Source organism: Choloepus didactylus, chromosome 7 (assembly GCF_015220235.1).
Source record: "Choloepus didactylus isolate mChoDid1 chromosome 7, mChoDid1.pri, whole genome shotgun sequence".
Taxonomy (NCBI): Eukaryota; Metazoa; Chordata; class Mammalia; order Pilosa; family Megalonychidae; genus Choloepus; species Choloepus didactylus.
In genome coordinates this window covers 83,333,357-83,347,158 of record NC_051313.1, presented here as the reverse complement: position 1 = coordinate 83,347,158, position 13,802 = coordinate 83,333,357, and the positions used below count along the sequence as shown (strand labels likewise).

The 13,802-nt window shown below is 35.7% G+C and overlaps 1 protein-coding gene across 5 annotated transcripts in view; it reads left to right on the top strand.

Moving 5' to 3' along the window:
* The window catches only part of SMAP1 (small ArfGAP 1), a 247,140-nt gene that overhangs the window by 73,234 nt on the left and 160,104 nt on the right, over window positions 1–13,802 (top strand). For 3 of the 5 annotated variants that reach the window (XM_037844144.1, XM_037844143.1, XM_037844147.1), the window contains exon 2: window positions 9,527–9,660. In XM_037844144.1, coding sequence (XP_037700072.1) covers window positions 9,527–9,660 — 134 coding nt within the window. Of the gene's footprint in view, window positions 1–9,526; window positions 9,661–13,802 lie in introns of those variants that run through there. The other 2 variants (XM_037844145.1, XM_037844146.1) reach the window with 2 other exon arrangements.

The window sequence follows — 13,802 nt, the reverse complement described above, 5'->3', positions numbered from 1 at the left end:
AGGAAAAAAAGACAGCTAAAAAAGCAACAAAAGGAAAGAAAGAATTAAATTAAAGTACAACAAAAGAGTCAGACAACATCACCAATGCCAAGAATCCCATACCTCTCCCTTATATCCCCTCTTATAGGCATTTAGCTTTGATATATTGCCTTTGTTATGTTAAAGGGAGCACAATACAATGTTTCTGTTAACTATCATCTCTAGTTTGCATTCATTGTATTTTTCCCCCAATACCACCCAATTTTTAACACCTTGCAAGGTTCACATTGATTTGTTCTCCCTCATGTAAAAACATATTGGTACATTTTATCACAGTTGTTGAGCATTCTAGGTTTCATTGAGTTGTAGAGTCCCAGTCTTTATCTTTCCTCTTTCCTTCTGGTGCCTCACATGCTTCCAACCTCCTTCTTTCAACTATGCTCACAGTACATCTTTAGTATACTTACATTGTTGCACTTCCATCACCCAAAATTGTGTTCCAAACCTCTCACTCCTGTCTTTTCCTGTCTGTCTGTAGTGCTCCCTTTAGTATTTCCTGTAGAACAGATATCTTGTTCAGAAACTCTCTCATTGTCTGTTTGTCAGAGAATATTTTAAACTCTCTCTCATATTTGAAGGACAGTCTTGCCAGATATAGGATTCTTGGTTGGCAGATTTTCCTCTTTGAGTATCTTAACTATATCGTACCACTGCCTTCTTGCCTCCATGGTTTCTACTGAGAAATCCTCACATAGTCTTATCAAGCTTCCTTTGTATGTGATGGATTGCTTTTTTCTTGCTGCTTTCAGGATTCTCTCTTTTTCTTTGATGTTTGGCAATCTGATAATTAAGTGTCTTGGTGTAGGTCAATTCAGATCTATTCTGTTTGGGGTAGGCTGCCCTTCTTAGATCTGTAATTTTATGTCTTTCATAAGAGATGGGAAATTTTCATTGATTATTTCCTCTATTATTGCTTCTGCCCCTTTTCCATTCTCTTCTCCTTCTGGAACACCCATGATACGTACATTCATGCGCTTCATCTGTCATTCAGTGCCGTGAGATGTTGCTCATATTTTTCCATTCTTTTCCCTATCTGTTCTTTTGTGTGTAGGATTTCAGGTGTCTGTTTCCCATTCTTGAATGTTTTCTTCTTCCTCTTGAAATCTGCTGTTGTATGTCTCCATTGTGTTTTTCTTCTCTTGTGTTGTGCCTTTCATTTCCATAGATTCTGCCAGGTTTTTCAAACTTTCAATTTCTACCTTATGTTCACCTGGTGTTTTCTTTATATCCTTCATCTCTTGTGCCATATCTTCCCTGAGCTTGTTGACTTGGTTTTTGAATTGATTTATTTGAAAATGTTTGATTGTTTCATTAATGTGAAACAGTATCTCCACCGTATCTCAATTGAGGTGTAAGTTTGTTCCTTTGACTGACCTATATCTTTGTTTTTCTTAGTGTGCTTTGTGATTTTCTGTTGTCTTGGCATCTGGTTTCCTTGGTTACCCCAATCAGATTTTCCTAGACCAGAACGGGTTCAGGTCTCAGAATGGGGCTACATTCAGTGTCATGTTCCCCTGAGAGTATGTCTTAGAAGATTGGCAGACTTTCTTGTGATGACTCTAGTCACTTTGCTTTTCCTATCCTGCCCAGCAGGTGGTGCCAGGCAACCTGTTGCTCCCCAATGGGGTAAAGAGGTGTGACCCCTTTAGTTGTCCCAGCTTTAGTTGTTTCTGATTTGATTCTTTTAACCCATGCTGTGAGGTCTGAGTTCTGAAGGGACTGCAGGCACTAGGGCTGGGCCCCACCTCCTTCCTCCTAGGGAAGATACACCCCCTAGGGAGTTATCTTATGCATTTAAATTACTCCCTTGTCTCTCTGACTCTTTTAACTCCACCCCTCTCTGGGTCAGAGTGCTGCAAACTGAAAACGGCTGGGGCTTTCTCCACTGAGCCACTGAAGTTGAGAGAGAGAAAAAGGGAAAGAAAGCCCCTTTTCAGAGCCAGTCACAGCCCCTCAGTTTCGCCCATTGGTCAGAGAGAGCACCCAGTCTTCTGGGCTCCCTTTCCCAGGGCACAGGTGTTTTTTGACACTCTAAGGTCAGTCGTCTCTAAAAGCCTGTGTATTTTTTTTTTTCCCATTAATTTTTTTTTTTTTTTTTTCCCCATCAGGCCCAGCTCCTCTCCACTGGGAGTGACCTCAGGTTACTTTGGTGCTTGTTAGGGGTTTGTCTGTGTTTGTAGCTTGTAGTCAGCAGTCCACAATTTAAAAAGAAAACCGCGGTTGTAGCTAGGTTGTGCTATACTTACTCGCTCTGGGAATGCTGCCTTTTCCCACAACAGGGTCTTGCAGCTCAGCCTGCTTTGGGGGGAGGGGTTTCCTGGCACGGTTCTGCAGTTTTTACTTACTGTTTTTGTGCTGTGATTTAAGCCATTCCACCCAATCCAGGTTACATGTTATTTATGAAGTGTCATTGGAAGACTCAGAGAAGTCTTTATAGAATAACTAAGTCTTAAGATTAGTGAGTGTTAGTTTGTGCTAAGTTCTCTGTTCCTCAGCATATTCTGTTTTCTATTTATAAAGCAAATTCAAGGAAGCTTTTCTGTTTGCAAATCTGTCATGGTAGTCAGAAACTTAAGGTTCTTTTCAGAAGAACACAATTTCTTTTTTTGAATTTTTTTTAGTTTTTATTGAGATTGTTCACATACCATACAACTATCCAAAGATCCAAAGTGTACAATCAGTTGCTCATGGTACCATCATACACGTGTACATCAATCACAACAATTAATTTTTTTTCAATTTTTTGAACATTTTCATTACTCCAGAAAAGAAATAAAGACAAAAAAGGGAAACTCTGATTCTCCCATACCCCTAACCACCCCCACTCCATTATTGATTCATAGTTTTGGTATAGAAAATTTGTTACTGTTGATGAAAGAATGTTAAAATACTACTAACTGTAGTATATCATTTTTAATAGGTATATATTTTTTCTTATATGCCCCTCTATTATTAAATTCTAGTTATAGTGTCATACATTTGTTTTAGTTCATGAGAGGGATTTCTAATATTTCTACAGTTAATCACGGACATTGTTCACCACAAGATTCACTGTTTTGTACGTTCCCGTCTTTTAACCTCCGACTTTCCTTCTGGTGACATACATGACTCTAAGTTTCCCCTTTCCACCACATTCACACACCATTCAGCACTGTTAGTTATTCTCATACTGTGCTACCATCACCTCTATCCATTTCCGAACGGTTAAGTTCACCCTAGTTGAACATTCTGCTCATAATAAGCAACTGCTCCCCATTCTTTAGCCTCGTTCTATATGTTGGTAACCTTTATTTCATGTTTATGAGTTTACATGTTATAATTAGTTATCAGTGAGACCATACAATATTTGTCCTTTTGTGTCTTATTTCACTAAATATAGAGCCCTGAAGGTTTCTTCATCAACCCTTTTTTTTAAGACGGTTTTGTTCACATACCATACATTCTGTCCTAAGTAAACAATCGATGGTCCCCTGTATAATCATGTATTTATGCATTTACCACCATCACCTCTCTATATGAGGACCTCTACATTTCTTCTACAAAGAAGGAGGAAGAGTCACAGTAGGTAGAGAGACAAAAGAAGAAGAAAGGAAAAAAAGACAGCTATAAAGCAACAAAAGGAAAAAAAGAATTAAACTAAAGTACAGCAAAAGAGTCAGACAGTATCACCAATGCCAAGAGTCCCATACCTCTCCCTTATATCGCCTCTTATAGGCATTTAGCTTTGGTATATTGCCTTTGTTATGTTAAAGAAAGCATAATGTTAACTATCATCTCTAGTTTGCATTGGATGTATTTTCCCCCCAATCCCACCCTATTTTTAACACCTTGCAATGTAGACATTTATTTGTTCTACCTCATGTAAAAACACATTTGTACCTTTTATTACAGTTGTTGCGCACGTTAGGTTTCAATGAGTTATACAGTCCCAGTCTTTATCTTTCTTCCTTTGTTTTGGTGTCCCACCAGAATTGGGTGATCAGGACAGAAGAAGATGGTGGCATAGAGAGGAGTGGAAACTAGTTTGTCCCCCTGGAACAACTAATAAATAATCAGAAACAACTAGTAAATAATTTGGAATAACTGCGGGGGGACAAATGTGACTGTCCACTCATCATACACCAACCTGAATTGGGAGGAATGCCCAAGATTGCAGCATAAAATCTCTAAGTAAAAACTGCAGATTTGAGCTGGGAGCTCCTTCCCCCCACGACCCAAACTGCAAAGCCTGGTGGTGCTAGAGAGCTGCACTCTCCCAGCAAGCGAATATAGCTCAGCTGAGCTCCAACTGGGGTTTTAATTAACAGGCATGGACTCCTCAAAACAAGATACGAAACCCCAACAAGCAGACAGAGACTTTTGGTGATGACTGATCTTGGAGAGCTGGAGGGTGGCCACAGACTGGCCCAGAAGGGGGCTTTCTGTCCCTTTTTCAGCTCGGTGGAGAAAGCCTCGACCATTTTCAGTTCCCACAGCTCTGACCAGACAAGGGTGGAGATAGCGGGGGCAGAGAGTCTATTCAAATGTAAATGAGCTCGCCTTAGGGGGTGTATTTTCCCTAAGAGGAAGAAGGCGGTGCCAAGCTCTACTACCCATTTTCCATTCAGAAACAGACCACAGAGCCTGGGGGAAAACAGCCACAGGGCACACCTCTTATGCCATTGTGGAGCTACAGGCTGACAGGTCCCACTTGCCGGGCAGAAAAGCACAGTGACTTGAGCCCTCACAGGGTGTACCGGTTTTCTAAGAGAAACCTTCGGGAGACATGATACTATTTCCTCCTGCTGGGACCTGAGCCGCTTCTGGTCTGGAAAAAGCTGATTGGGTGTAGCCAAGGAAATGAGATATCTAGACAACAGAGAGCTACAGCTTACACTCAGAAAAGCGAAGTATTGGCCCATTCAAAGGAACAGACTTACACTTCAACTGAGATAGAGGTATTTAAACAACTAATACTAAATCAATTCAAAAACTTTAGGGAGGATATGGCAAAAGAGATGAAACATAATGAAAACACTGGGTGTACATAAGGAAGAAATGAAAGTTTGAATAATGGCAGAATCTATGGAAATGAAAGGCACAAAAGAAAGATGAAAGACACAATGGAAACATAGAACAACATATCTCAAGAGGCAGAAGGAAACACTCAGGAACTGGAGAACTGCATAGGAAAGCCTACTCACAGAAGACCACACAATTTCTTTTAATTTCTCATGTTGTGTGAAAGCTGCAAGGCAAGTATATTGGATTCTCATTAAAATTTGTTTGCTTTTATTGTAATTATATAATTTATCATTTAGTAATGTACATTTTCCCGCCTTCTACAGGCTTTCCTTCAAATTATCTTGCATGTCTATCTGGAAGTTACTATAGAACTTTTAGGTACATGTATGTTGAAACATTAAAAAAATCAAATAACTATTTAATAAAGGAAAGAGCAGTACTTAGGTACTGCTATATTGTTTGTTTGGGTTAAAGCACAACTAAAGCTCTTTGAGAATGGGTACCTTCTCCAGACTTTATCTGCTGTAAATTGACCTATCTTTCAATAATCACTTCAATTACTACTATCTCTACAAAGCTTGCATTGATATCACTGGCCAATATTAATCTCTTCCCCTTCTGTTCCCCTATCTTTTTGCACTTATACTCTAACCATTGTGTGAACTACTGGAATATGAGTTCCTTGAAGGCTGGATTTTTGTTGTATCTTTTTCATCTACTGCCTTGGTCAAAAGTCGCATAATACTGTTTTGTGATTTAAAATGAATCTAGGAAACTCAGTTTGATGATAATGTTTTATTATTCTCTAACCCGCTCTTTTAGAATTTTGACTCTGAAGCTAGGGATTAAACCTCTGATACATTTTATTTGCTGCTACTAACATGCAAATATAATTCACATTGAATTAGGTAGATTACAGTGGCTGTGACAGAGAGATCCCAAACACTGTGGCTTAAACAGGATAGAAGTTTACTTCTCTACACTTTGGAGAATTGAGCTGTTCAGGGTAGATAGAATAGCCTTGTCATCTTCATCATCGGTCTTTTGTATATGGATCTAGGATGGCAGATTCATTTTTTATCGTCTCCCAGCTATTAGGAAAGAAGACTAGGCCAAGGGAACACAGGTATAATTATGCTAATGGCTAAACACTTCACTTCTGCTCATACACTGTTGGCCAGAACTTAGTCTTCTGGCCACCTTTTCAGCAGAGGAGTCTGAGAAATGTAGTTTCTATCTGGGCAGCCATATTTCTAGATAAAAGTGTCTTCATTTTCTGTTACCAACAGGAGAAATGACAGAATGAATATTGAAGACAGTTTCTTCCACATGGTTTTTGTTTCCATTTTTTAAAATCCAGAAATTAAAGAACCTGAGTATTTGACTAATTTATTAGACCTAATTTTTGCCTGTTCCCTCCCTGTAGATATTCCAGAAGGCCATGTAAAGCCTGCCAGTGGGAAATTCATCATCAGGTTAAGGAAACAAGACTAATTACATTTGAAAAAACAGCAAGTACCTATTGTGGCATACAGTGTGAAACAAGCTGTAGACATTCAGTAGACATTCATAGGAAAGGGGAATGGAGGGCTGGAGTTAAAAGAAAAGACTTTATGTAGAAGATGGGATATTAGTTAGTCCTTGAAGACAGGGTAGGGTTTGTATGATCCCAGGCAGAACATTCTAGGCAAGGGGAATGGTGTGCAAGAAAGTGCCAAGATAAGATAATTGAGTTGTAGTACATGGAAAGCGAGGAGTCTGTGCTGACTGGTTCTCAAGAGTATGTAAATTAGAGTAGTGCAAAACAAAGTTGTGTTAAGAAGGATCAAGATTATAAATCACCATGAAAACAGTATAGCAGAAAATAGAAAACTATTAAAGGTTTGGAGTCAGAGAGTAAAATAGTAAAAGATAGTTTAATCTGGTAATGGGATTCAGAATTCATGAATTCCCTCCCTTCCTCCCTCCTTCCTTCCCTCCCTGCCTAATCTCTGTGAGGTTATTTATGACCTCAGCTGCCACATCCAGATATTTTTTCCTAGCACCATTCTCCATTACTTCTCTGAATATTTGACATTGTTGACCATCTTGTCTTTAAAACTCTGGCCTTCTCTGATTTTGTACTGCCTTTCTTTTTCTCCCTAGGAGTCAGTGCTTTTTTTATGTGCTTTTTTTTTTTTTGCTCTTTTTTGATCTCTCAGCTACAGCTGTCATCTCCAAGAAGGCACTCATATCTATATCTCCAGTGGAACTCTGGTCTTATATTCCTAATTGCCTGCTGGACATTTACATGTTGATGTGTTTCTATCATTCTAAACATTCAACAGGTCTCCTTGCAAAGTTACTATCTTTGATATAAAAAAAGCAATACTGAATTGGGTGTTAGAGCTTTTTATGTCATGGACAGTTATTATCACGTTATACAAAGGAGGCTTTCTATTTAATTCATTCTATTATATATCGTTTGCTGCATCAGTGAAATTATGACATAGAGAAAAGTCTCCATTTTTATTTGGATATGGTTCTATCAGATTCCTAGGAGCAATCATTCTGTTTTATGGAAAAAAACAAAGCCACACTTGGAACATGTTGAAAATCTTTTGTTTTCCCATAATGCTCTGGACTCATTGGCTGCTCTTTTGGGGGGTGGTTTTTGAGAAAATTAAGATACAGTTGTTTTGCAGACCAATGTAGAGACTTCTCTAGAGAAGGAAAAGTAATGTGTTTTGATCTTCAAAGTTTCTCAGCATAATAGTATGACAATAACTTGCACTTAAGTTGTATTTTAAAATTTTCAAAATATTTTCCATCTCTAAGTCTCATCTGAGCAATGAGGGAGACAATCCTAACTCCATTTAATCGGTAAGAAATGGAGCTCAGTTTTTACCAGTCCAATGTTACTTATACAGAAGGTGGCAGAACAGGTTGATGTAAGTCTTCTGGCTTCTAATTCATTTTGACACTGGGTAGACTTCAAACAAGTGTTTTAATAGAGCATCTCAAATGTGTGTTTGTTTATAGTTGTCATTACTCAAATTTACAAGCAGAGTATTTGGGGTAGGTTGTATGTGCCTACCTGTACCTTTCTGGGTAATTAAGAGGTTTGGGAGTGTTGATTTTTGGGGGACTTTTTTGGTTAGTTTTATTGCATTGTAATCACTGGAGTTAACAGTTTTGTGATTAACTCTCCCCTTTAGGTTCAAAGTATGTACATAAAACAGAAACCTAAATTTTATTAAAAACTTGATTTTATTGATATCTCTTACAGTGGTTTTCTTCATAGGCAAATCATTTGTAGAAATCTGTCAGATATAAGCTTCTGAATATTTAACATAATTTCCAGAAATATTACTTTTTTCCCATTTCTATTTTGTTATACAGTATGTGAGAATAAACATAAGAAAATTTTAAATTTATTATGAAGTAATATATTCAGAGGTATGAAGAATATTGTATTCTTGTTTACACATGAGTGTCTCTGCAGTGTTTTCCAGAATTTTTAAACCATGACCCAAAGAACTAACATTTTATAGCACAATTCATTTCATATATCCATTTTCTATGTTACTGAAGCAATAGTTTGTGTTCTTACGATCCACTTCAGGCAATTAAATATAACCAATGCTCCCAAAGCCCACTGTGTACCTGTCCCTGAATCATACCCTCTTTCCTCACCACCAGTTGCATCCCTCATTTTCATTACATATGTAAATACCTTTAATTCATATACATTATGGTATTACATTTTTCATCTGATGTAAATGGTTTTGTATTGTATGTATCAGTCCATAATTAAAAAAAATGTCAGTTTTATTTGCGATTTATGCATGTTAATATCAGCTTCTTGTTAAGGCAGTTCTTGTTGTTGTTTCTCATCCTTGCCAACACTTAATATAAATGGATTTTAAAAATTTTCCCAATGTGTTGGGAGCAAAATGGGGTGTCATTTTAGTTTTAAAAGGAATTTTCCCTGACTGCCAGTGAGGTTGTACATGTTTTCATATGTGTTTTGGTCATGCATGTCTTCTCTTGTAAATTACCTGTTCATATCTTTTGTCCGTATTTCTTTTGGGTTGGTTGTGTTCTTCCTATTAATTTCTACCTTTTAATTTTTAAAGCAGATTCTTATATTTTGGATGTCTTTTCAGCACTATCTTATACATGTAATGAAATACGTAGTTTGTACTATGGGATATTACTATTCTTTCCGCATACATTAGTTTAAAGATTTTAGACAGATTTGGGGAAGGTTTCCAACAAAGCATAATTAGTAAAATCTTTAAGGTTCTTAATGATTGATTTATAATCTTTCAATACAGATCAGATACATTTCTTTTTAGCAAGCAGCTGTCAGTAGCATTTAAATTTGAGTATGTGATTTCTGTAAACCTCCATTGTTATTATGGAATAAAGAACCAGAATGCTTCTAGTGTGCTGTCATGATGTTTATTGTATTTTTTTTTCTTTGTTTCTTCTTAATTAGGTCCTCGATGGGCTTCCTGGAATATTGGTGTGTTTATTTGCATCAGATGTGCTGGAATCCATAGAAATCTTGGGGTTCATATATCCAGAGTCAAGTCAGTCAACCTAGACCAATGGACACCGGAACAGATACAGGTAAATATTTTCTTACTAAGAGATTATTTAAAATATTTAAATTGACTTTAAAACACTTTAAGCCTCCTTGCATATTAGGGTTAACCATTGAAAAGTTGAAGTGCCATATGCCACATAGTAAAATTTGCGGTTAATTCAAAGAGGGTTAGTTCTTTATAGTCTATATTAAATTCAGGTTTCTTTTTTTTTTTAATCTCTTTTATCTAAAATGTTGATTTTGAAGTAAAGTATGATTCTTGTGTTGATGATATTTGCCATTGTAATTCCATAGTTTGTTTTGTTTTGCTGTCAGTAGAGGGAGCATAAGTAAAGATAAAGGAAAAAATACTTCTAGCTGAAAAAATGACTAGAAGGATTTCACTTCTGTTCAAAAGTGTACAGATTTTCAGACAGGGCCTACTGGCTGGAAGACAGCCCAGTTAGCAAATGTTCTGATGACTGATCTGGACTTGTTTAGAGTGATTTAGCTTTGTTAGAGATAAATCTGGGATTTAAAGGAATTGCTGTTTTTTCAGTGTGATAGTCCTACATTCTCAAAATCATACTTTCCAATCTTTTAAGATTTGCTGTTAGTATCAACATGATATTTCTAGTGGCTTTATTTTGTAATTGGCAGTAAAATTATACCGCTTTTTTCCTTTGCCTTTTTGAAATTACTTTTAGTTGTGAAGGCTAAATAAATAAATATGTGTGGTTGAGCTTCAGTGATATGCATACACACCTTAGGATCAGAAAAAAATAAAAAGAAAGCGTAAAAATTGATGTGGATAGTTTTAAGGCAAGATTAGTAAGACTAGAATAGAGAGCTACATGCAGGCTATAAAGTCAAAGATAATTTAGTTCAGTTTGAAATTAGTTTTTGAGCTTTCTACTGGCTGAAGTATAAAGGGAATATGATCCTTTGTGTATTTTACAAGATCCTTGAGGAGAAAACACACTAGTTACATCAAGGAAGAGCTTTTTGAAACTTTCATATAAGGTTATGCCCTTAATAACATCTCTATAGTAAAAATATGGTAACAGACTTCATAATGTTGTTTCCTAAATCTTCCTCAGGAAAATATGAAATACAAACTGAGAATTTAACTTGGTGTTTGCATTGACTTACGGAAGTACAAAACATTCTAGGCCCAAAGTATATCACTTTTTAATGGTTCATTTCAAACTAAGGACAAAATGTGAAATCCCTGGACAATTCACATAGTTCTACAGAAATATTTTTTCTCAACTATGCTATTGAGTGGGCTTGAGTAGCAGGTTGAGGTGGATTTTCTGCCATAGACCTGAAATGCACCTGTTTTCTTCCTATAGCATAGAGCAGAACTTCCCAATCAGATGTTACTCTGGTTTATTGGTTTGCCATGGAATAGGTTATAGGAGCACTGCAAGAGAGTGAATTTTTAAAAATGTAAGAATTTTAAAAACCGATTATTAAATATACAATATTTGAAATTGCATTTGAAAACTTTGTGTCTAGTTCCATATGTCAGCATCTTGAATGTCTTAAATTAAAATTATTATTTTGTCATGGAAGATGTAATGATTTACTTGTCACCAGAGAATGCTTTGTAGTAGCTCCATATACTGCAGAGCTCTTTCTCCAGGTGTGCCATGATGAGAAATAAGGGTGGGATGGATTCACTCAGGAAACAAATGAGTAGATAATAAAGTTTTCCTTAAAAATAAATAAATAAAGAAGCCTAGCCATATCCCTTACACATACAGGGCATCTGCATTCTTGTGGTGGCCTATGACCACTTGCCAGCAAAGCCAGGGTTGTTTTTAAAGATCATTCAGAGACTATTACAACAGTATGAACCAATAAGTAATTGGTGAAGATACCAGTGTTTCATTCTGTAGAACGCAACCTTTATTTTAGTCTAGAAAATTTTAAGGTGAGTGATTCTAGAGGATCAATAGAACAAAGTGAATAAGAAGTTGGTCTCTAGAGTCAGACTACCAGAGTTACACCTGCATGATCTTGATAGGATACTTAACCTCAGGATGTCTCAGTTTCTTCATTTATAAAAGGGAATAATAATGATAGTGCATAGTGCCTACCTCTGTGAGGATATCAAGTAAGATAATAGGAATAAAGTATTTAGAACAGTACTTAGCACATTTTAAGCACCCAATAAACGTTAGTTTGTCAGTTAGTATTAGTCCATTTACCCATTGTGTAAAACCCTCAGTATTGCCACTTTGAATATCTTTCTGATCTTAAGCAGTTTATTAGCTTCCTTGTTAATATGCTGGGATGAATTGGTTGCTAAATGTAATGCTGAATAAATAGACAAGTTGATGCATTGTGGGGTATTACTGAATATAAATGAAATTACCTTTTGAGAATATTTGCCAAAAATAATTATTTAGTAATATTGGGTGTTAAGGAATTTTGAGGTGAATAGTTGGGTCATCATATCAGTTGTCTATTGAGGTTGCTCCTCATTCAGTCAAAGAAAATCATTTTTTTAAAAGTACATCCTATTTCCTGTGGTTGTAGATACGTTTCAGTTAAGCCAACTCTATGCCTTGACATCCTATTTTTATTTTTTTACTTGAAAAAAAAAATGAGGTATAATTTCAAAGAGTACAATACACAGATCTAAGTGATTTCTATGAGTCTTGGCAGATGTCTACACTGAGTAGCCAACACCTGAGTGATATAGAGCATTTCCATAATGCTAGAAATTTCCCTTATTCCCAGCCAACTCCCTTGGAGGCAGCATTGCACTGATTTCAATCCCCTTGGGTTAATTTTGTTATGTTGACATTTCCATCTTTTGGCATCTGTTCTTGCTGACTTTGACTCTTAATTCAAATTAAGAAAAGTGATGCCCATAATATGTTTTAGTACACCATATTCATATGGATATTTTGTAATAATTTCTTTGATAAGAAATGCTTGGAACATATTTATTTATAGAATAAGAGAAATGCTTTTATTGCATATAGTTCTACCCTATGTCTTCCTCCACCCCCAATATTTCATCATAATCATGTTTATCATTTTCAAATAGGATGCTTCATTTTGGTTAGTCCTAATTCTTTTTATATCTTATTTTAGTAAATGTGAAAATGTGATTTAGTCTCTGAGCTCAGTCATGCTATTTGTTTTTGTTTTGTTTTTTGACTTGGTAAAATGTAACTACTTTTAAAGTTTTGCTTCAGGGGTACTTATCAACTGATGTTATATATATATACACACACACACACACTTGCACACTATATTTATATCAGTTATTTATGTGTTAAATATGTGTATGTGTAAATTTTTAGTTCATCTGCCATATGCATAGATAGCTCTGTTGCAGCCTGTGTATGCTTATTTTTAAAAGAAAATAATTTGTCTACCTGAATTTACTTTGATTTTATCAGCATAGAAATAGGGGAAAGTTACTGACCTTAAAAAATCTTAATCTTTTTAATTAAATTAAAATTAAATTAATTAATTTAATTTTAATTTAATTCTTTTAATGTGGTTCATGGTCAGATTAAAAGGTCTTCAATCCTAGGTGTATCGTCATGTACATCTCAAAGTTTTGGAAAGGACTAACTTTTTAATTCTTTTATAAATACAATAGCTTTTATTTTTTGTTTTGTGCTGTTTATTAACCCAAAGTCTGATTACTATTAAAATTCTTAATTACTAATTTTAACCTGAAATTTTCAGTTTCACTGAAAGGGTGGAAATGAAGGATACGTCATCCATATTACAGAGAAAAGTTACTTGTACGCCTAAATTTCTTACCTCACTTGTAGAGAGTCTTGTAATTTGTGACACTTAATAAAATATTTTAGTGAGATCTTGTTCATAATGGAAAATATACTTATATATTCAGTATTTATCTTGATAACCTTTGGACCATTTTTTACTTTATATATGTAAATCTTCTAGTAATCTTCCATTGTAGACTCTTTGTTTACTATTTACCAGTGTCATTTATTGATATGATATTTAATATTTTCTTGGAAACACCAAGCCCATAAATTTAAATTTTACTCATTTATAAAATATATCTTTGGGAACTTGATATTTGAAATTGTTCAATCTCCATAGGCATATGACTTGCCCTCAGTGAACTTGCCTTCAACATTATGAAGACATTTTCACCCTTTCTTTTCATACCTTTACCATTTTT